The sequence below is a fragment of the Nerophis lumbriciformis genome, linkage group LG21, assembly GCF_033978685.3.
Source record: "Nerophis lumbriciformis linkage group LG21, RoL_Nlum_v2.1, whole genome shotgun sequence".
Classification (NCBI taxonomy): domain Eukaryota; kingdom Metazoa; phylum Chordata; class Actinopteri; order Syngnathiformes; family Syngnathidae; genus Nerophis; species Nerophis lumbriciformis.
Genome location: NC_084568.2, coordinates 36,461,321 through 36,486,763, shown reverse-complemented (window position 1 = coordinate 36,486,763; position 25,443 = coordinate 36,461,321). Strand labels below are relative to the sequence as shown.

Sequence of the window (25,443 nt, the reverse complement as noted above, 5' to 3'; positions counted from 1 at the left end):
ACCGGACGAGACATTGAAACAACGTTGAGAACTTGTTGACTTCAGTCCCGACGTTGAGCAACTCAAACACAACGTTGAAACAACATGCTTTTTGACGACCTTTAATCAATGTTGGGTTCTGACGTTGATTTGACCGTTGAAATTTGGTCAATTCCCAACTAATATTCTACAACACAACATGCTTTTTGACGACGTTTACCATATTTTTCGGACTATAAATCGCACTTAAAATCCTTTCATTTTCTCCAAACTCGACAGTGCGCCTTATAACCCTGTGCATGATTCTGGTTATTCTTACCCACCTTATATATCAAAAAGATCAAAAATAGACCATTCATCAGCAGAACGCCTTATAATCCGGTGCGCCCTATGGTCTGGAAAATACGGTACATCTCCGATACAAAATTTAAATGTCCTTCAATAAACCCAAGGTTGTTTTTCTTTTCATCAATTGAAGTAAAAAAAAATGCTAAGCTATATGCTATTAGAAGCTCACAGCTACACAACAGCTAAGCACACAATAGCACTCGAGCTAGACATACACAATGCGTCCTTTATTGAGCAATATTGCGGTCTAAAGGACTTCACCACGTTGTTCGTCAGTATAAACAAGCGTAGTTGTCAAAAGTCTGGTTTGTCCGGACCCCGGAATGCAGAAACGGCAGGCAAAAGTGCAGGCAAGAGGCCTCTATAATAACAAGATGACTCCTTTAATGCGCCCTATAACCCAGTGTGCCTTATATATGAAAAAATATCAAAAATAGACCACTCATCGGCAGTGCGCCTTATAATCCGGTGCGCCCTATGGTCCGGAAAATACGGTATTCAATGTTGGGTCTGACGTTGATTTGACCGTTGAAATTTGGTCGTTTCCCAACCAATATTCTACAACACAAACACAACGTTGAAACAACATGCTTTTTGACGTTTATTCAATGTCAGGTTGTTTTGGTGATTGGACCATTGAAATTTGGTCATTTTCCCAACCGGCCACGTGGATCCAACATTAGACGTATCACTATTTTGCAAGGTTTTTTTAGTCAGTTTTAAACGTCATGTATGTTTAATCAACGTTGTGTCAATGTCTTGTGCCTGCTGGTCAATGTTTGTTTACAAACTATGAAAAAGAACATTTAGAAGTAGAAATGTTAACTTTTCAGCCGATAAGCTTTTAGCCCATTGGTCAGCACACTCGCCTCTCACACGAACAACCAAGGTTTGCGTCACCGTGCGGAATGCATGAATGTAAAAAAAGGCAGGGTTGAACTATAGCTGGGTTACTTTGGTGCCGTGACCCGGATGAGAGTGAGGTCCAGGGGTGTGAGTGTAATGGGGTCCAAGCCAGTGTTGCCAGGTGTAGACTTAGACAAGACTTAGACAGGGACGGTATAGCTCAGTTGGTAGAGTGGCCGTGCCAGCAACTTGAGGGTTCCAGGTTCGATCCCCGCCTCTGCCATCCTAGTCACTGCTGTTGTGTCCTTGGGCAAGACACTTTACCCACCTGCTCCCAGTGCCACCCACACTGGTTTAAATGTCACTTAGATATTGGGTTTCACTATGCAAAAGCGCTATATAAATATAATTCACTTCACTTCACAAACTTTAATGAAATTGTTCCACTCATTAGCTCAGTTACAAAGGATGGAAAGGATAATGCACACAAGGGCACAAAAAGAGGGCGAAAACAAAAGGTATAAAGTAGACTACAAATTTACAATATAACTATAACATATATGTAATATTTACATATTATATATACGGTGTATAATATATACATTATATATTTTCAGCCCAGTGGTCAGCCCGCTCGCCTCTCACACGAATGACCAAGGTTTGCATCCCTGTGTGGAATACGGTAAAAAGGCAAGGGGTTAAACTATAACTGGGTTATTTTGGTGCCGTGACCCGGATTAGAGGGAAGTTAATGGGGGAGAGTATGAGTTTGTTTTTTTTTTTTTTTTTTAAGTTATCGTTTGGATGACTACTTTTTTTTAAAGTGTTTTTACTTGAAAGTAACAGTGATTCTTAGTTAAGTGCATTTTTTTGGCTACTCTACCCACCTCTAGCCTGGTTAATTACACTTGTGGCGCCCCCTTTTGGCTTTGGAGGACCTGCTAGCATGCATGTCATACAGAAATGTATGGACAATGTGGACAATTAGTGTTTGTTGACGTTTTGTTTTTCCACCCATCTTGCTTAATTTTCCACACATAAGCTTGCCGATATACAAGTGGTATGCACGATACCATACCATACGATAGACTTTATTCATCCTCCGGTGGGGAGATTGTGTGGTTGCAATGCTGATTCTAAAAGTCCACAAAAAAAAGAAGATAAAAGCACAGGAAAAGAAGTGAGAAACAATAAAGAACACAAAGGAAGGCATAAAAGAACACAGAGCTGCTGCTATCAGCTGCCACTTCTGCAGCGCTATTTTTACATACAGCAACAAAAGTAAAAAAAAAAACAATTCTGTGGGGATTCGGCGATACATCATGAAGTTACAAAATAAGCGTGCATGGGAAGATTGGGAAATGTTCTCTTCTGTGTTCTAGGAGTAGAGCTAGCAGGAGTTAGCTCACACAAACAAATGCAAAATCATGACAACCCAGAATGAAAGAAGTAGCAGTTTCTTTGGCAACCTATGAGCGTTGTGTCGAGCGTCATCCTTTCACAGTCCACCAGGGGCCTCATGTAATAAGCTGGCTTGCGCACAAAATCCTGCTGTATGCACTTTTATCACGGCAAAGTGGAGATGCACCAGGAGTGAACGTGACGTGGAAATGTGCAGCTGTCTCACGCCAACTTAGACTTAGACAAACTCAGTTACAAAGGATGGAAAGGATAATGCACACAAGGGCAGAAAAAGAGGGCAAAAACCAAAGGTATAAAGTAAACAAAAAATGTACCATAGTACCAATAGAAAATATAACATTTATGTAATATTTACATATTATATATACAGTATATAAAATATACTGATATAATGTATTATTATATTATATTTTTATAATACATATATATATATATATATATATATATATATATATATATATATATGTGTGTGTGTGTGTGTGTGTGTGTGTGTGTGTGTGTGTGTGTGTGTGTGTGTGTGTGTGTGTGTGTGTATACATATATGTATATATATATGCACATATAGATGTCTATATGTATATATATATTTGTATATGTATACATATATGTGTATATATATAAACATATATATATATCTATATGTATATATATATATATGTATGTATGTATATATATACATATACATATATATGTATATATATATACTGTGTGTGTGTATATATATATACTGTATATTTATATGCATATATGTATACATATACAGTATATGTATATATATATATATACTGTATATTTATATGCATATATGTATACATATACAGTATATGTATATATATATATATATATATATATATATACTGTGTGTGTGAATATATATGTATACTGTATATATATGTATACATATATATGTATATATATACATATATATATGTATATATACATATATATATATGTACATATACATATATATATATATATGTATATATATGTATATATATGTGTACATATATATATATATATATATATATATATATATATATATATATATATATATATATATATATATATATATATATATATATATATATATATATATATATATGTATATATATATATATATATATATTCATGCTTCACATATGCTCATAATGAGTCCATGACGATGACTTCTGTTTTGTTTGACCAGCCGTTTTACTGCCGTGTTACAGACACCGTTTGGGAACAGTTAAGGTATGTAAATAAACATTTACAAAATCTGTCTGTGTAAATAACTAATTTCACAACATTTATATCTGCGGTGTATAGTCCAGTGCGGCTAATATGTGGGAAAAAAATGTTTTCCTTCTAAGATTGAGTGGGTGGGGCTTATATACCGGTGCTCTCTATACGGTAGTTAACACATTTAGTCATTTGGTTGAAATGGAGCATGAAGTCTGAAGCAAATGCATTTTGCGGCCCAGCCTCGACCTGCAGGAGACAGTAGATGCCTTACTAAAAAAAAAAAAACGGCCTGGTCGTCTCTGCAGTTGAGTGAATAACCCAAATACAGTTGTATTCCAGCATTGTAATGTATTGCAGACGTTCATAATGAGAAAATACTATGACAATAACAGCTCATTGTGGCTTTAGATGTTTCTCTCGCTTCATAAAATCTATTTAAAGACGCAGCCTGGGTTTAAATTACGTGCTATGGCTACCGCAGCGCCGCACATGTGAGGTCAGGGTGAAGAACTATGTGTCCTTTTTTCAAACAAAAAGACAACAGTTGAAGTTCTTCAACTGAAAACGTGTCAAGTGCGCACAAACGGCTGCGTGCGTAGACGGCGTACAAGCCACAATGACACATGGCTGCCAGTGTTTCAGGTTTCCTTATGACAATAATAACGGGGGGGAAAATGAGATCCTGGTCTGGGTAGGACACGTGGACCGCCAGCTCCTCACTCGCCTTTTCCTTGTCTTGTTTTTCCTGACTGTCTTCCTAAACAACTGCAGGCATCCGTCTTCATCCGTCACACGGCGCTCCTCCGCCCACTGACTTATGGGAATTCCGGCGGCGTGTGAGAGTAAAACAAACTGTGCTGACGCTGTAATTAGGTGTTCATCGGCAGGTATGTTGAAGAACCAGTCACCATCCGCTGCTTGTCTTGCAATCAGAACCAGAAATACTTTAATAATCCCAATAATATATATACATATATATATAATATATAATATCCAATCCCAGAGGGGAAATTAACATTTTCAGCACAATCCCATTTAAGAGCAGACAGGCATTACAGAACAGGATCAAACATTACAGGGAGACAGAACAGGATCAAACATTACAGGGAGACAGAACAGGATCAAACATTACAGGGAGACAAAACAGGATCAAACATTACAGGGAGACAGAACAGAATCAAACATTACAGGGAGACAGAACAGGATAAAACATTACAGGGAGACAGAACAGGATCGCTGACGGGTCTGCCAACTTCCGTCTCCCCTTACAAAAAAAGGTGAGAAACAAAACCAAAACTTTAAATGTGTAGTAGTGACTTCCGAGTGCATTTACGGAATCCGGTCAACTTTGTTTTCACGTTATGGAACTGCGCATGCAAGTGATGTTGAAGCCACATTGGGGCCTTTGCACGTTTATATTGGAGTCTGATTAAGATCACATGTTATTTTCAGTGTAAACAGACAGCTGGGAAAAAAATTTGATTTTGAAAAACTGAGATTTGAGCCAGTTTGGCCTGCAGTGTAAACGTAGTCATAAGCTATATATATATATATATATATATATATATATATATATATATATATATATGTATGTATATATATATATATATGTATGTATTTATATATATATATGTGTGTGTGTGTGTGTGTGTGTGTGTGTGTTTGTATATATCCATCCATCCATCCATTTACTACCGCTTGTCCCGTATATATGTGTATATATATACATATATATATTTATATATATATATATGTATATATATATATATATATATATATATATATATATATATATATATATATACACATATAAATATATGTATATATATATATATACATATATATATATATGTGTGTGTGTGTATGTATATCTATATATATATATAAATATATATATATATGTGTTTATACATGTGTGTCTATATGTGTATATATGTATGTATATATATATGTTTATATATACATGTATATATGTATGTATTTATATGTATATACACGTGTGTCTATATATGTGTATATATGTATATATATGTTTATATATACATGTATATATGTATGTATATATATATATGTATATACGTATGTGTATATATATATATGTTTATATATACATGTATATATGCATGTATATATGTATATACACGTATGTATATATATGTATATACATGTATGTATATATATATGTATATACGTATGTATATGTACATATGTACAGTATATATGTATATGTGTATGTGTGTATACATTTGTGTATATATGTCTATATATGAGTATATAATAAAATAAAATATTAAGAAAAAAATCTAATAAAAAACATAGAAATAAAAGATTTAAATAGTGCAGAATTAAAGCATTTTTTTATTTATTAAAAACATTTTTTTAAATCAAATATTTAAAAAAACAATTATAAAGAAAAATAAATACGTAAATATAAAATATAAGAATTAAAAGAGTAGTAGATGGTTGTATTATTGACCTAGTTTTGATCAAACAGTAAAAGAGAATCAGGAAGTAGTTTAAGTATTGTGTTGATATCATTATCAGCCCATCTCACCTAAGGTGGATCGGTATCAAGCAGCATAAAACCCTGATTAGAACAGTCCTACTTTGAAGATATAAATATTATATGTATGCCAGCATGATATGCCGAGTCATACCAAAGACTATAAAAATGGGAGCCATTACCTCCCTGCTTGGCACTCAGCATCAAGGGTTGGAATTGGGGGTTAAATCACCAAAAATGATTCCCGGGCGCGGCCACCGCTGCTGCCCACTGCTCCCCTCACCTCGCAGGGGGTGATCAAGGGTGATTGATCAAATGCAGAGAATAATTTGGCCACACCTAGTGTGTGTGTGTGACAATCATGGGTACTTTAACTTTAACTCTATGATGAGCACACCACCTAAATCCTGCTGTCTCACACTGGAGATTTGTCACACCTAACTGCTCGCTGGCGGCGGTGAACCACGGCCAAGTTCGACGCTTATCACAGCTGCTGACTCGCCCGCGATGGATAACAGATGTTTCTGGAAAGGTTACGCTGACAGCTTCGCTCGCTGCACACACGGTTGTCATGCGCTCGGGTCCAAGTGTGATCCAGTGACCCAGACAACGACACCCAGTCACAACTTTGGCATGGGGTCTGTCCTGTCTTCACCTCCCGTGCTGGCGGCGGTGGTATCCCCTCCCCCTCCCCCTCCCCCTCCTGATGGTGCGGGGATTGTGCATCAGCACGCAAATTTAGGATTTATATGCCTCGTATTGCCCAATCCCCCTCCTGCTGACCTGCAATACAACGCACAACACGGCCACACAAACACGCTATTAGGCGTAACGCACTTAAACGTAAAGCATTTAAACAATTGTGTAGGTGTAAACCTACAAATGCTGGATTTTGTTATTTTGCACTATCTTGCTAACATGTTGACTATTAGCATGTTAGCAATTTAACCAATTTTGTAGGTATAAACCTCCAATTACTGGATTTTGTTATTTTGCGCTATCTTTTGCTAGCATGGTAACTATTAGCATGTTAGCAATTTAACCAATTGTGTAGGTATGAACCTACAATTACTGGATTGTGTTATTTTGCTCTGTCTTGCTTGCACGATAACTGTTGGCATATCAGCAATTTAACCAATTTTTTCGGTATAAACCTACAAATACTGGATTTTGTTATTTTGCACTATCTTGCTAGCATGTTGACTATTAGCATGTTAGCATTTAAACAATTGTGTAGGTATAAACCTACAAATACTGGATTGTGTTATTTTGCACTATCTTGCTAGCATGTTGACTATTAGCATGTTAGCATTTAAACAATTGTTCGCATGTTAACATTTTAACCAATTTTGTTGGTATAAAATTACAATTATTTTATTGTTTGCTAGCTTGCTCAATGAATCTATGATTTATGGGTTTCATTATTTTGTGCTATCTTGCTATCACGTTAACTATTAGCATGTTAGCATTTTAGCCAATTATGTAGGTATACGACTAAAAACCAGGCTATTGTTAATTGGCACTATCTTGCTAACATGCTAAATGTTCGCATTTTAACATTTTAACCAATTTTTTTGGTATAAATTACAATTACTTTATTTTTTACTAGCTTGCTCAATTAATCTACGATTTATGGGTTTCGTTATTTTTGCACTATCTTGCTAGCATGGCAACTTTTAGCATGTTAGCATTTTGACCAATTTTGGAGGTATGAACCTACATTTTACTTGGTTTTGTAATTTTGCGCTATAATCTCTATAATCCTAAATATCAGCATGTTAGCATTTTAGCCAATTGTGTAGGTATACAGCTAAAATATAGGTAGAATTAAGCATAAAATATACCTGCTCAAATAGCGAACTAGCATGCTAGTTTAATAATGCTGACATGCTGATGTTATACTAGTAACCGTTTTTAATACAAATAGAATAAGTGTTACGAAAAAGTGGGTAAACTGTGAATTTTGGACAAAAGATTGCCTGAATGTTCTGAGTAAGTGGAATGTTTTGATGGGGGATAAGTAAATGTGGTCAAAGTAGTAGTAGGGTGGAAACGCTGGTATTGAAAAGTTGGAATTCCAGGATAAACAGAAATTTGTGTAACTTTGAAATGTGTCCAGGAAGAGTAGAAAGTGTTAATGGAGGAATGGTTGGAGAATATCGACATATCATACAGAATATCATGTGGACATTCGAAAAAAAATAAAATTTAATTTCGAAAAGGAGAAGACACTGTCCCAGAAAACAAGGAATTGATGTAATTTTTGGAGTATAAAAGTACATCTAATTGCGTGAATGTGTTCCAGTATTGACAATTACCTGTACAGTGAATAGAGGCTTATGATAGTGATAGTTATTTTTCCATCATCCCCTCTGTATTTGACCCAAGAGGTGCGACTGTTTGGGCTGACAAAAGTCAAACAAACAAGGTATTATTTGAATACCAACATGCTTTGTTGACAAGATGGTAGGGTTTTCTTCTGGTTTGAGCACGCACACAACGAGGCGAGGGATCGTTGCCGTCCTATCTGTGCTTTTATCAGCTGGTCCTGAGTGCTTTCCATGTCGTGACCTGAATACCTCATGGCTAAAACCGAGCCAGCGGCTCATTAACATTCCATTACGGCTCTAATCACTATTGCAACGTGGGCATGAGTGTGCGTGTAAAAGTGTGTGTGTGTGTCCATGCGTGACAGACATCGAGCCAGAGGTCACACACGTGTCGCACGGCCACTGAGGACAGGGTGAAAGTGTGTAGCCAGGGGACAGCCTGGGCAGTGACGTGTGTGAACATTTTTTTGTCAAACTTTGAGTGTTACGCGTGTCAAGAAGGGAACGATCGTCTCAATGTTTTTTTTTGCTGACAAGGCTAATAATGTCATGTTTTCTCTCTCTCTCTCTCCCCACAGAACGACTATATAACTCCAATGGGCGTGACTTGAGGAGGGCGCTCTTCTCACTGAAGCAAATCTTTCAGGTAAACTTCTTGTCCAATCACAGTTGAGTTTGTTGTTATGTTTGTATAACAGTTTGGTTTTTTTCAGTGTTTTAAGTATACGCACGCCACCATTTGTTTACTCTTTAACACAGGCTTGAGCAATTATTTTAACTCGAAGGGCCAAATTTAGAGAAAAAATGTGTCTGGGGGCCGGTATATCAGATTTTTAGGAACACTAATACAAAACCTCACAATAATGTCTGATTGAAAGCTAAAAACATTATGATAGACGGAATGGAATTTTTTTTTTTTTTACTGAATGAGAGACACCCAGAATGTACATGAAAATCAAGAATGTGGGATTTACAATATTAACTATGAAGGATAAAACACTGAATATTGACAACATATGAACGTCAAACCCCCTCTCCATCCACATATTTTACAATCAAGCGAAACAACAAAAATGCAACAAACAGCGAAATATGAAGGCGAAAGGTAAAAAAAAAAAAACACCTACAATCTGATATATCACTAAACTTTTATTCACTTCCTGTTTCTGTCTACAGCTCTCAGCCTTTCTGGGTAACAAGAATGGTGGTGTTTCTATAATTATGATTATTTTGTACAATTATTAGTTCAATTAAAACTGTATTTTTAAAAATGAGCTCTTAGAACATAGCTGGGCAAATATTTTGACTCGGGGGGCCACGTTGAGAGAAACAAATGTGTCTGTGTGTATAAATTATATATACACATTTAGCTGTATAAATCTGCTGTACAGTATGTCTGTTTGGGTCCCTTTTTTCCAGAACACTAATACCAAAATTCACAATGTTCCATAGAGTTGTAAAAACGTTATAACAGACCCCCTCAAAAAAAAAAAGGAATGGAATTTTACAGTTTTTTACTGAATGGGACACCCAAAATAAATGTACATGAAAATAAAGAAAGTGGGATTTACAATATTAACTATGAACAATAAAACACTGAATATTAACAACATATGAACATATTTTACTTCCCAGACCAGCTCCTCCATAGTTGTGTTTCTTTTACAATCAAGCAAAACACAACAAAAATATAACAAACAGCAAAATATGAATGCAAAGTGTAATAAACACCTACAATATGATATATTAACACTTTTATGCAGACATTTGTTATAAAAATGTGCGTCCGCATCTGTTTCTGACACACGCATTTAGGGCTGGCTGCTCCGAAAACAAACCCCGCCCACTCTGCATTGTTCCTAGTCTGAGCTGCTGTGACGTAGATTACTGTAATAACTCCTATAACACCCAAAAGTGCAGATTTCAACCATTGAAATACTTTGTACAGTTCAAGACTTGCGCTCATTTAAAAACAGCACTACAGTTTTGATGTTAAAGGTCTTAAAATAATTATGTAGAACGTCCGGCGGGCCACATTGAACATCTTAATGGGCCGCATGTGGCCGTAATTTGCCCAGGTGTGCCTTAGAATATGCTTTTATTTCAGTCTATTTTTAAGTCTGTGTAGTATAAAATGAGTAAAACATCAATACGGTATTTTTGTGTCTTGTTTTTGTTGAAATCCTGTGCTTTTTTAGATAAATATCGATAACAAATTCAACCTTAAAGGTGCAAAAACAACTTTTCCTACCTATTGGTAGCTGTTTTGGTGTATTTGGGATCTGCATAAGTGCCGAAAATGTGAAATCAAACCATTGCGGGGATGTTTATAAAACAATCTTCCCTTCCTTAATACTTCCTCCAAACGAGCCGCTTGGAATTTGCCCAATTTGTGACTTCAGCAAATATCTGCAAGATAGCCGAAGAGTCCGTCATTGTAGTCAATAAATGTCTTCTTGTTGTGGGGCAGACTGGCTCGTACATGCACATGCATCCTCCGCTGTTCTATCACAAAGTAGCGTACAGTTTTAACCTATATTGGTTAGTAGTCTCGCTATGGAAGCACTAAAAACTAGCGGTACAACAAAGGCGACGGAGAGAAGGCGTTGTCAAAGTGGAGGCACGTAAATGGTGCATCCTGAAAAACATAATCTATGCAACATTTTGACCACCATTACATTTTTACACGTTTCCAACGTAGATCATAATTTAAAACATGGCAACTTTTGCTGCAACTTTCTGAAAAAAGCCAGCAAAATCCTGGAGGGACGACACTTTTCCTTTTTATAAGTGATTGACAAACATTGAATAGGTACACTGCAAAAAGTCAGTGTTCAAAAACAAGAATACATCCATCCATCCATCCATTTTCTACCGCTTATTCCCTTTGGGGTCGCGGGGGGCGCTGGAGCCTATCTCAGCTACAATCGGGCGGAAAGCAGGGTACACCCTGGACAAGTCGCCACCTCATCGCAGGGCCAACACAGATAGACAGACAACATTCACACTCACATTCACACACTAGGGCCAATTTAGTGTTGCCAATCAATTTATCCCCAGGTGCATGTCTTTGGAGGTGGGAGGAAGCCGGAGTACCCGGAGGGAACCCACGCAGTCACGGGGAGAACATGCAAACTCCACACAGAAAGATCCCGAGCCCGGGATTGAACCCAAGACTACTCAGGACCTTCGTATTGTGAGGCAGATGCACTAACCCCTCTGCCACCGTGAAGCCCTAACAAGAATACAAAATACAAAAATTTGGGGGTATTTTATTTGAACTAAGCAAAATTATCTTCCAATAGAAGAAGAACATTTGGCTTGTTAAGACTTTCCAAAACAAGTAAAATTAGCTAACCTCAATGAACCCCAAAATGCCTTAAAATTAGAGATGTCCGATAATATCGGCCTGCCGATATTATCGGCCGATAAATGCTTTAAAATTTAATATCTGAAATTGTCGGCATTGGTTCTTTTATTATCGGTATCATTTTTGTTGTTGTTGTTTTTTTTGTTTTTTTGTATTAAATCAACATAAAAAACACAAGATACATTTACAATTAGTGCACCAATCCAAAAAACCTTCCTCCCCCATTTACACTCATTCAAACAAAAGGGTTGTTTCTTTCTGTTATTAATATTGTGGTTCCTACATTATATATCAATATATATCAATACAGTCTGCAAGGGATACAGTCCGTAAGCACACATGATTGTGCGTGCTGCTGGTCCACTAATAGTACTAACCTTTAACACTTAATTTTACTCATTTTCATTAATTACTAGTTTCTATGTGACTGTTTTTATATTGTTTTACTTTCTATTTTATTCAAGAAATTGTTTTTAATTTATTTATCTTATTGTATTTAATTAATTTTTTTAAAAAGGACCTTATCTTCACCATACTTTGTTGTCCAAATTAGGCATAATAATGTGTTGATTCCACGACTGTATATATCGGTATCCGTAGATATCGGTATCGGTAATTAAGAGTTGGACAATATCGGATATCGGCAAAAAAGCCATTGTCGGACATCCCTACTTAAAATAAGTATATTCTCACTAATAACAAGTGTACTACTATATGAGTACGTATTTTCTATTGTTTCATTGAAAATAAAACAGCAAAGTCCATTTGGCTGACATCTGTTTTAATATGAGACCCAATTGTGTCAAAGTCATGTTTGTTTTTTCATGCTTGAAATAACAAATTATGACTTTAAAAAAGTAGTTTTATACTTGTGAGTGTTGATGACACAGCTTTGCAACACTTGATATTCTAGTTTCAAGCATGTTTGTCTATTTATTAGTCTATTTATACCTGCATTGTCCTTTCCATCGGGGCAGCACGGTGGAAGAGGGGTTAGTGCATCTGCCTCACAATACGAAGGTCCTGAGTAGTCTTGGGTTCAATCCCGGGCACGGGATCTTTCTGTGTGGAGTTTGCATGTTCTCCCCGTGACTGCGTGGGTTCCCTCCGGGTACTCCGGCTTCCTCCCACCTCCAAAGACATGCAACTGGGGATAAGTATGATTGGCAACACTAAATTGGCCCTAGTGTGTGGATGTGAGTGTGAATGTTGTCTGTCTATCTGTGTTGGCCCTGCGATGAGGTGGCGACTTGTCCAGGGTGTACCCCGCCTTCCGCCCGATTGTAGCTGAGATAGGCTCCAGCGTCCCCCGCGACCCCAAAGGGAATAAGCGGTAGAAAATGGATGGATGGATGTCCTTTCCATCCTTACACTTTCCATCATTGTAACTGAGCTACTGTGTTGAACAATTTCCCTTGTGGATCATTAAAGTTTGTCTAAGTCTAAGTTTTTACTCAATATAGGTCATCAAATCTCAGCAACAAGCTGTAATATCTTACTGAGATCATTTAGGACCAAAACCCTTAAAACAAGTAAAACACTCTAACATAAAATCTGCTTAGTGAGAAGAATTATCTTATCAGACAGAAAATAAGCAAATATTTGAGATATTTAATCTTACTTAGATTTCAGTTTTTGCAATGTAAATAACTGTCTAATATTGCCAGAACAAAAAAAAAAATGTTTTTTGTTGACGCCTGAGGGGTTTGCTGCCCCCTTCAGGTTTGTGACACAAGTGTCTCCTTAGTCTTGTTTGTCTCATGAGAGAAGAACAACTTGCACTTGTTGTTGTTGTGGTGAACTTGTTTTTTTTCCAACCAGCAGCACTTTACTGCCTCCTGCTGGGAGGTCCAAACAATGCAATGCTCATAGTTTAATCCCGAGGTTCTTCACCTTTTTGACATCGGGGCCCAACTTTTCCACCGCAGACGGACCCGGGGCCACTCAAATATTAACATTTAATTAGTCATCTCAACTTTTGATGTTCCATCAAGTCAAATCAAACTTGATGAATTTAGCACTTTTCATGCACAGGCCAGTGGCAAACACAAAGTGCTCTACTAAACTAAATTAAACAAACAAAAAAGAACAATAATAGAAGAAAACACACACGCACGCACGCACACACACACACACACACACACACACACACACACACACACACACACTACCATGAATTGATTAACGTGGACACCAACTTAAACAAGTTGAAAAACTTATTGGGGTGTTACCATTTAGTGGTCAATTGTACGGAATATGTACTGTACTGTGCAATCTACTAATAAAAGTTTCAATCAATCAATCAAAACACACACACACACACACACACACACACACACACACACACACACACACACAGCACTATTGATGATAACAAAGCCAAAACAAAACATGGAATGGCACTGAGGGTTTGAGGAAAAAACACCACATTTACCTACTCAGTGGCTTAGTGGTTAGAGTGTCCGCCCTGAGATGGGTAGGTCGTGAGTTCAAACCCCGGCCGAGTCATACCAAAGACTATAACAATGGGAGCCATTACCTCCCTGCTTGGCACTCAGCATCAAGGGTTGGAATTGGGGGTTAAATCACCAAAAATGATTCCCGGGCGCGGCCATCGCTGCTGCTCACTGCTCCCCTCACCTCCCAGGGGGTGATCAAGGGTGATGGGTCAAATGCAGAGAATAATTTCGCCACACCTAGTGTGTGTGTGAAAATCATTGCTACTTCAACTTTAACATTTAACACATCCACACTGGAGAAGAACTCAAATTAACACCAATTTAAAAACATTTTAAAAGTTTAAATTTTAAATATGATAAAAGAAGCTATGATCATATATATCTGATGTATGATACCGAAAGACTGACAGTGTTTGCCAGTAAATAGATAAAATTGAAATAGTATTAATCTCACAGAGATTCCCAAGCCATTTTGAGGGCTAATTAGCGAGCCAGTCCCGTCATCGCATGTAGGAACCTCAGATCCCTTTCCCATCAACAACAATGCAAATCATGCAGATTTTTTGGGAGCCAACAACAATTACTTTGGGAAACATTATGATCCATAAATGTATATGATATATACAGTGGTGGTCAAAAGTATACATACACTTGTAAAGAACATCATGTCATGGCTGTCTTGAGTTTCCAATCATTTCTACAACTCTTATTTTGTTGTGATGTAGTGATTGGAGCACATACTTGTTGGTCACAAAAAACATTCATGAAGTTTGCTTCTTTTATGAATTTATTATGGCTCTACTGAAAATGTGAGCAAATGTGCTGGGTCAAAAGTATACATACAGCAATGTTCATATTTGCTTACATGTCCCTTGGCAAGTTTACCTGCAATAAGGCGCTTTTGGTAGCCATCCACAAGCTTCTGCTTGACCACTTGACCACTAAATTGCTGCAGTTCAGCTAAATTTGTTGGTTTTCTGACATGGTTTTCGGCTGTACACTGTCTTTGCTCCACAGTAAGTCTTTGCTGTCGTCCAGCATTCTGTTTTTGTTTACTTTGTAGACAGTTCAGTTTTAGTTTTGTTCTGCATAGCCTTCCCTAAGCTTCAATGCCTTTTCTGAGGAGCACTCACCTTTTGTTTATTTTTGGTTTAAGCATTAGACACAATTTTACTTGCACCATGCCTCCCGCTGTTTCCGACATCTACAAAGCAATTAGCACCGGCTGCCACCTACTGATATGGAAGAGTATTACACGGTTACTCTGCCCAGCTCTAGACAGCACCGACACTCAACAACAACACAAAATTTGCAGACTACAATTACTGGTTTGCAGAAAATATTTTTAACCCAAATAGGTGAAATTAGATAATCTCCCACGGCACACTAGTGTGCCCCGGCACAGTGGTTGACAAACACTGGTTTAATGGACACAATGAAACACAAATAAGCGAATAAAGTCAACTTGTTTTTCCACTCTACTGGTACTTTAACGGTTCCGTAGTGTTTATAATCTAAACTATTTCTTACTTTGCAGGATGACAAAGACCTGGTCCATGAGTTTGTGATGGCGGAAGGTCTGACGTGTCTCATCAAAGTGGGCGCAGAAGCCGACCAGAACTACCAGAACTACATTTTAAGAGGTATATGCTAGTTCTAGTTTTTGTTTTTATTTATTTTTATTATCTTTTTATTTATTTTTTTAATACACTGTAGCACTTTGAGGTTGTTTGCTCAATGGAAAGTGTTTTTTTACAAATAGAATCCATTATTATTATTATTATTATTATTTACTTTTGGACTGGAAATAATCCAATCATTGACCATTCCTTATGAATTTCCTTCCCCCCTTTAAAGATACAGGAGCACATTCCCGTTTCACACTCCAAACTTGCCGTGGATCGTCTTTCCTTAATGACCGAGTGTTTCGCTTTGCCATTACGGGCTTAGCGACGTGATGGCGCTGCAGAAAAAAAAGGGGGCGTGGGGGTCGTCTGTGCCCCCGTGAGAGAAACCCGCCGACCTCTCTCCACGCCGCGTGGAATCAAAACACGCCGCACATGTGACGCCTTGTTTTTGCAACACATGCGGTCTCCCAGGTGCTGCTGGGGTGTGTGGCGTCAACATGACACAGGCCCACAAATATGCACTCACGATGGCCATATTGGCACAGTCACTGCAAGAACGCTGCACAGTATTTACTTCAAGTCTCACAATTGTGTATTTCAAGTGTCTCGCTCCGAAATCCAAAAAGCGCTTTTAGTCATCCCTACCATTTTTTTGAAATGACTGTAGCTCCCACATGTATTTTCAGATGTGTAGCGAAGCCTGCTGAAATATGTTTTTCCCTCATGTTTGGCGCCTCTTGGTACATAAATGACTGTGAGAATGTGATTATTTCGCATAAAAGGGGACTTTTAAACAAACTTATGTACTCTTTTTCAGCTCTTGGACAGATCATGCTCTACGTTGACGGCATGAACGGCGTCATCAGCCACACCGAGACAATGGAGTGGCTTTACACGCTGGTGGGCTCAAAGGTAAGACTACCGTACTTATATTTTCCACTACGCAGATATTAACAACAAATTCGTCATCTCACTCTAGATTTTTAATCGTATTCAATAATTATATCTGACCTACTTGCATGTGTTAATCACCAAGAGTATTATTGATTAAACACATCAACTTTAGCCTTAGGTCAGGCTGATTAGAAAAATAAGTACTAACCACATAAGATGTGAATCATTAATAACTGACAAAAAATGTATTTACATACAATTACTTTTAATTTTCCTGAGGGAACTCTCCTGAAGGAATCAATAAGATATTATCTATCTATCTAAATATGTTGAGCAGAAGTACAAACCCCAAAAGCAGTGAAGTTGTCACGTTGTGTAAATGGTAAATAAAAAGAGAATACAACAAATCCTTTTCAACTTATATTCAATTGAATAGACTGCAAAGACAAGATATTTCATGTTCACACTGAGAAACTTCTTTTTTTTTTTTTTTTTGCAAATAATCATTAACTTAGAATTTAATTTCCACTTTGCATCAGTGAAGCCGGTGGCGTTTCTGGGTGTTGTTGATAAATGGCTCTGGCTTTGCATAGGAGAGTTTTAACTTGCACTTACAGATGTAGCGACCAACTGTAGTTACTGACAGTGTTTTTCTGAATTATTCCTGAGCCCATGTGGTGATATCCTTTACACACTGATGTCGCTTTTTGATGCAGTACCGCCTGAGGGATCAAAGGTCTGTAATATCATGGCTTACGTGCAGTGATTTCTCCACATTCTCTGAGCCTTTTGATGATGTTACGGAAGGTAGATGGTGAAATCCCTAAATTCCTTGCAATAGCTGCTTGAGAAATGTTGTTCTTAAACAATTTGCTCAGGCATTTGTTGACAAAGTGGTGACCCTCGCCCCGTCCTTGTTTGTGAATGACTGAGCATTTCATGGAAGCTGCTTTTATACCCAATCATGGCACCCACCTGTTCCCAATTAGCCTGTTCACCTGTGGGATGTTCCAAATAAGTTTTTGCCACTTTTGCCAGCTTTTTTGAAACATGTTGCAGATATCAAATTCCAAATGAGCTAATATTTGCAAAAAATAACAAAGTTTTCCAGTTTGAATGTTAAATATCTTGTCTTTGCAGTGTATTCAATTGAATATAAGTTGAAGAGGATTTGCAAATCATTGTATTTACACAACGTGCCAACTTCACTGGTTTGATTTGGTACTAGTATCGGTGAAAATGTCAACTATAAATATTATAATTGATCATTTTCAAAAAATCGATTCAAAATAAATGAATGAATACAAAAATAAAAGTGTTTTTTATCAGAACACATTTTAACAGGAGGTTTTAAGGCCAGAAGGAGCGTTTCTAACCTGTAACCTGTTTGGAAAAAGCGCCATTATAATCATTATTCCAAATAATACACTGCGGGAATCGTGTTGCATGGAGAATCGATTCGGAATCGGAATCGTGAGGCGCACAGATATTTTGTGGTAGTGGACACTGTAGGACCAAAAGGTGTTTTATTCCCTGTCCTCCAGTTCCGTTTGGTGGTAAAGACTGCCATGAAGCTGCTGCTGGTCTTTGTGGAGTACTCCGAGTCCAACGCGCCGCTGCTCATACGAGCCATTGTGGCGGTGGACGCCAAGAGAGGTGAGTAAAGTGGCTCATCATCGGGCGTGTTTCATGCAGTCGCCATAACCAGTGAGTTGCTGTGGCAGGTCGCAAGGCGTGGTCCAATGCCATGGAGATCTTGCAGGAGAAAGACGGCGTGGACACGGAGCTGCTGGTCTACGCCATGACCCTCGTCAACAAGGTACTTCTCAAAGCTTTGGGTACTCGTGAGGCTGTCAAACCCAGACCTGGCCCGCGACATCGTTTTATATGGTTTGGAAATATGTTTTCTTGCAAAATGTACACATACCTTTCATTTGGACCCAAATAATACGTGTAGTGCATCAATTTGCATATCTTTTCTCAACTGTAATCTGATCTGTAATTGCAACAAATGTGATATTATAATACTTTTTGTTCAAATCAATAAATATTTGCTTGATTTAAGATTTTAAAGCAAATTGTAAAAACTGGAAAAATGACCATGATTTTGCAGGGGAATAAAAACGGCCAGCTTATTACTGTAAAAAAACAAGTGTGGTACCGTTTTTGCATTTACATACACCGTAAAAACAACTGTGGATTGTATAGTAAAAAAAACTGCAAGTTAAGTCACCAGAATTTTATTGTAAAAAAAAAAACAAATACAAACTGCGGTAGCGTTTATTTGCATTTACTGTAATGCGCCGTAAAAACATTAACCCGAGATTTTACAATTAAAAAAATGGCAGCTCAGTCACCAGAATTTATGCCTTAAAAAAACAATTTACAGTAATATGCTGTAAAACCACCATATTTTTACCATACAATTCTGGCAACTTAGCTGCCACTTTTTTACCGGAAAAAAAAGTGGTACCGTTTTTTTTTGTTTTTTTTTTCCCCCAGTTTAGAGTAATATGCTGTAAAAAAATAAAAATAAAATAAACATTGGAATTTTGGGATACAATTCTGGCAAGAGAGTGGCTAGTTTTATACCGTAAAAAAATGGCATACTTTTTTTTTTTTTTTTTTCCAGTACTGTGCTGTAAAACCACTGTACTGTTACAATACAATTCTGGCAAATCAGCTGCCAGTTTTTTACCGAAAAAAAAAAAGGGGGACTATTTGTTTTTTTCTTACAGTAATATGCTGTAAAAACCATCATAATATTTCCTATACAAATTCTGGCAACTGAGCTGCCAGTTTTTTACTGAAAAAAAGGGTTACCATTTTGTTTGTTTTTTATGGTAATAAGTGTAAAAAAATAATAATTGTAGTGTTTATGGTAAGATTCTGGCTTTTTTTTCAATTTACATTAATAAGCTGTAAAAAAATACCGTAATAATTACGGTAAAGAAATCTGGCAACTGAGCTTCCAGTTTGTTGCTGTAAAAAAAGAGTTACCATTTTTTTTTTTTTTTACAGTCATAAGTGTAAAAAAATAATCGTCCTTTTAATGGTAAAATCTGGCAACTGAGCTGCCAGATTTTGTACCGTAAATTTTTTTTCCCCATTTTTGTTTTTAAATTTACAATAATAAACTGTAAAAACCACCGTAATAATTAAGGTAAAGAAGTCTGGCAACTGAGCTGACAGTTTTTTGACTGTTTTTGTATTTGTATTTACAGTAACATGTATTTACAGCAACTGAGCTGCCAGATTTTTTACCGTAAACATTTTTTTTCCCATATTTGTTTATAAATTTACATTAATAAGCTGTAAAAACTACCATAATAATTACGGTAAAGAAGTCTGGCAACTGAGCTGCCAGTTTTTTACTGTAAAAAATGAGTTAACATTTTTTTTTTACAGTAATAAGTGTAAAAAAATAATCGTAATTTTTATGGTAAAATTCTGGAAACTGAGCTGCCAGATTTTTTACCGTAAAAAAACATGTTCCCATTTTTGTTTTTAAATTTACATTAATAAACTGTAAAAACCACCGTAAAAATTACGGTAAAGAAGTCTGGCAACTGAGCTGACAGTTTTTTGACTGTTTTTGTATTTGTATTTACAGTAACATGCTGTAAAAACCACCGTAATATTTACGATAAAAATTCTGGCAACTGAGTTGCCAGTTTTTTACTTTAAAAAAAATAAATTAAAAAAATTACCTTTTTTTTTCAATTGACAATAATGAGCAGTAAAACCACCGTGATATTTACGATATTGTACCGTACAAAAAGGGGTACTATTTTTTTCTATTTATATTAATATGCTGTAATGAAAAAGAAAAAAAAACACTGTCATTTTACGATCAAATTCTGGCAGTTTTTTTTCCTCCATAAAATCAATGTTATAATTTTTTACATTGTACATAAAAAATGCAATAATAAAATGTTGTTGTATACATGAATATTCATATGTTATTGACAGTGTGAGTTATTGGTGTTTGCAGACACTGGCAGCCTTACCTGACCAGGACTCCTTCTACGACACGGTGGACGCTCTGGAGGAGCAAAGCATAGAGGCGGTCACACAGAGACACCTGGGGCGCAAAGGCACCGACTTGGACCTGCTGGAGCAGCTCAACATCTACGAGGTGTGCACAAGTGCAGAGTGACCATGGAGGCTTGTGGCCATCTCACACAAGTGCAGAGTGACCATGGAGGGTTGTGGCCATCTCACACAAGTGCAGAGTGACCATGGAGGGTTGTGGCCATCTCACACAAGTGCAGAGTGACCACGGAGGGTTGTGGCCATCTCACTGTCAATGTTTCTTTGCCCACCAGTCCACGCTGCGGCACGAGGACGGCGACGACGACACCGAGCGTCCGCCCACCGGCCGCAGGGAACGCCGGCGGTCCAGCCTCGGGGGCGGGGATAAAAGGTGCGGCTTGGAGAGGAGGCGGAGCCGGCGGGCTTCTCTCGGGCGGTCCGGACAGGCCTCCCCGTGCAGCTCGGCATCCCCCCAGAGAGCGGGCTTCCATCCGTTCCGGTCAAGAACCGAGGAGATCGCTGAGCGGTGAGTGCCAGGACCCTCAAATCAGGACTGGTGGAGTCCATTCGTCGCGGTTTTGTGGTGCAGGGGTGTCCAAAGTGTGGCCCGCGGCGCATTCGTTAGCATTCTAATATTAGCATGCTAGCTTTTTTGCTAATTTTACAGGTATACACATCAGCGTCCAATATCTTGTTGTTTGACGAATGCTACCTGTTAGCATGCTATCGTTAGTATGCTAGATTTGTTGCAAAGTTTTCAGGTATACACCTCAGCGCCAAATATTTTGTTGCTTGACGAATGCTATCTGTTAGCATGCTAATGTTAATATTTTAGCTTTTTTGCAAATTTTACAGGTATACACATCAGTGTCGAATATCTTGTTGCTTGACGAATGCTACCTGTTAGCATGCTAATTTTAGCATGCTAGCTTTTTTGCAAATTTTACAAGTATACACATCAGCGTCCAATATCTTGTTTGCTTGACGAATGCTACCTGTTAGCATGCTAATTTTAGCATGCTAGCTTTTTTGCAAATTTTACAAGTATACACATCAGCGTCCAATATCTTGTTGCTTGACGAATGCTACCTGTTAGCATGCTAATGTTAATATTTTAGCTTTTTTGCAAATTTTACAGGTATACACATCAGCGTCCAATATCTTGTTGTTTGACGAATGCTACCTGTTAGCATGCTAACGTTAGTATGCTAGATTTTTAGCAAATTTTTCAGGTATACACCTCAGCGTCCAATATCTTGTTGCTTGACAAATGCTACCTGTTAGCATGCTAATGTTAGTATTTTAGCTTTTTTGCACATTTTTCAGGTATATACATCAGCGTCCAATATCTTGTTGCTTGACAAATGCTACCTGTTAGCATGCTAATGTTAGTATTTGAGCTTTTTTGCAAATTTTTCAGGTATATACATCAGCGTCCAATATCTTGTTGCTTGACAAATGCTACCTGTTAGCATGCCAATGTTAGTATTTTAGCTTTTTAGCAAATTTTTCAGTTATACACATCAGCGTCCAATATCTTGTTGCTTGACGAATGCTACCTGTTAGCATGCTAACGTTAGTATGCTAGATTTTTTGCTAAATTTACAGGTATATACAAAAGCGTCAAATATTTTGTTGCTTGACTAAAGATACCTGTTAGCATGCTAGCTTTGTTTTGCTAATTTTACATGTAAACACCTCGGCGTCCAATATTGTGTTGGAAGGCTAGCTGTTAGTATGCTAGCTTTTTTTTGGTGCAAATTTTCAGGTATACATATCAGCGTCTAATATCTTGTTGCTTGACAAATGCTACCTAGCGTGCTAAAATTTGCATGCTAGCTTTTTTGAATGCTAAAATAGACACCTCAGTGACATATATTTGAGCATTTCCCTAATGCTAACTGTAAGCATGCTATTGTTAGCGTGGTACTGTTAGCATGCTCATGCTGCTGGTATACACTTGTGATTCATATTTTTTTGTTACTCGACACTCTCTAACCACCATGCTAATTGTTAGCATGTTGGCATGGTACTGTTAGCATGCAAACCTTTTTTTTTGTTGTTGTTATTTTGCTTTTATACACCTATGAGTCATATGTTTTTGTTACTTGACGCTATCTAACTAGCATGCTAACTGTTGACATTCAAGTTTGGCTCTTCAGTATTCCCACAAAATGTGTACCGAAAGTGCATTTTCTACCTCTTTGGGGGGGTGGATCTACACCCTTTGATTTGTCAGCTTGTGGCCCTCAGTGGAAAAAGTTTGGTCAGTGCGCCCCTAAATCAAGTAACTACTGAGCAAGGATGAATTATTCCGAGTGTGCGCGTGATGAAACGAGCAGGGGTTCATTCCCATGCTACGTGTGCACCTACAGCGGTCTCAAAACAAACCCTCCATCGTTACCGTACACGCTCCAATCCACACCTCTATTTATGTCAGGTGTGTGGTCTGCAAAAGCAAAGAACTCTAATAAAAAAAAAACTGCCTTAAAAGCTGTGGCTGTAGGCAACCTCCTGTTGTATTATTACCCCCACAAGATGGCAGTAGCTGCATTTGTAATATAATAATTGCAGGTAAGTTTAATAATTAAGGTCTTTTTTTTCTTCTGATGCATGTTCTAATGTGCTTATGGCAACAAGAATCTATCATTATCCTCTCGATTATTCATCATCATCTCATCTAACCCTCCATCTGTTCACTCCCTCCATCATACATATATACATACATATATATGTATAATTATACACATGTACATATATATTTATAGTGTGAATGCTGAGTTATGCAATTGTAATGTTCTGCAAAGAGAATCAATGACGACGACAAAGCGCCGAGTTAGTGTCCAATCAGATTGCTATGATGTCATAACTAGAGGTGTCCCGATTCAAAGTATCGAATGACCGATACAGAGTGTTTACTTGCCAGTTAACATCTAAATGTGCTCCAAAAAGCAGACAGTTTATTCTAAATTAAGGTAAACATGGATTGTCAAACTGTGTTACAGGGTCCCTCTAGTGGTATGCCGAAGAATCGCTTGATTAAAGCGCAGTGTTTTTTCCCCTATATTATTCAAACACAAAGTGTATGTAATGTTGCACAAAAATATGAAATAGACGTGTTAAGTAAAACCTTTTTCTTGTCTCAATGAATACTTAGGCCTGCTACGCTACTGTGTTTTAATATCAGGTCATTATAATGCTACCCGGAGAGCCAGGTGTTTTCTGAGGTGGTGGAAAGGTTTGAGAACCATTGTGCTTGGAGCTAGCAGCTACACAACGGCTAAGCACACAATAGCACACAAGCTAGACATAGGTAATAATTATTGAACAATAAAACAACACGTGTTGCATATTACTTACACATACAAAGAGCGGATTAAAAAGTATCCAGTAACAAACCTTGTCCACATCATTCAAATTAAATTATTGTGGCTACTAGGAGTTGCCAAAAAATAAAAATTACCACTCCACTTCAACTTAAAGACCGCGTAAGTCTTTTCTTAGTGGTAGTGTATTTCAAACCTGTCATTGTTTTTGCTTTGACTCTTTTCGCTTGATCCAGCCTTTTCTAACATTCCACAATAAAAGTACTGTGATTTGTGCTGATATCGTATGGATAGATATCGGTATCGTCCAATACTCGAAAGCTCCAATATCACTGTCATACCGGGACAGTCCTAGTCAGAACAGCCACTAGAGGGCATAGTTTTGTGGTATCAGAGACTTAAAGTCCACACTTCCTCAGCATTCCCCCTCACTTTCAGTCTTTTACATTTCCATGTGTACTTCCATGTGTACTTCCCTCCATGTGTACTTCCATGTGTACTTCCCTCCATGTGTACTTCCATGTGTACTTCCCTCCATGTGTACTTCCATGTATACTTCCCTCCATGTGTACTTCCATGTGTACTTCCCTCCATGTGTACTTCTATGTGTACTTACATGTGTCCTTCCATGTGTACTTCCATGTGTACTTCCCTCCATGTGTACTTGTCTTCCATGTGTACTTGTCTTCCATTTATACTTCCACGTGTACTTCCCTCCATGTGTTTTCCATGTGTACTTCCCTCCATGTGTACTTCCATGTATACTTCCCTCCATGTGTACTTCCCTCCATGTGTACTTGTCTTCCATGTATACTTCCACGTGTACTTCCCTCCATGTGTACTTCCATGTATATTTCCCTCCATGTGTACTTCCATGTGTACTTCCATGTGTCCTTCCATGTGTACTTCCCTCCATGTGTACTTCCCTCCATGTGTACTTCCATGTATACTTCCCTCCATGTGTACTTCCCTCCATGTGTACTTCCATGTGTACTTCCCTCCTTGTGTACTTCCACGTGTACTTCCACATGTACTTCCCTCCATGTGTGCTTCCATGTATACTTCCACGTGTACTTCCCTCC

General features: G+C 37.7%; 1 protein-coding gene across 4 annotated transcripts in view; it reads left to right on the top strand.

The window, feature by feature from the left end:
- Positions 1-25,443, top strand: part of fhod3a (formin homology 2 domain containing 3a) — a 136,764-nt gene that overhangs the window by 80,721 nt on the left and 30,600 nt on the right. For all 4 annotated transcript variants that reach the window (XM_061982411.2, XM_072915598.1, XM_061982413.2 and 1 more), the window contains 7 exons: positions 9,228-9,295; positions 16,016-16,121; positions 16,924-17,018; positions 18,545-18,656; positions 18,725-18,819; positions 20,995-21,138; positions 21,329-21,561. In XM_061982411.2, coding sequence (XP_061838395.2) covers positions 9,228-9,295; positions 16,016-16,121; positions 16,924-17,018; positions 18,545-18,656; positions 18,725-18,819; positions 20,995-21,138; positions 21,329-21,561 — 853 coding nt within the window. The remainder of the gene's footprint in view (positions 1-9,227; positions 9,296-16,015; positions 16,122-16,923; positions 17,019-18,544; positions 18,657-18,724; positions 18,820-20,994; positions 21,139-21,328; positions 21,562-25,443) is intronic.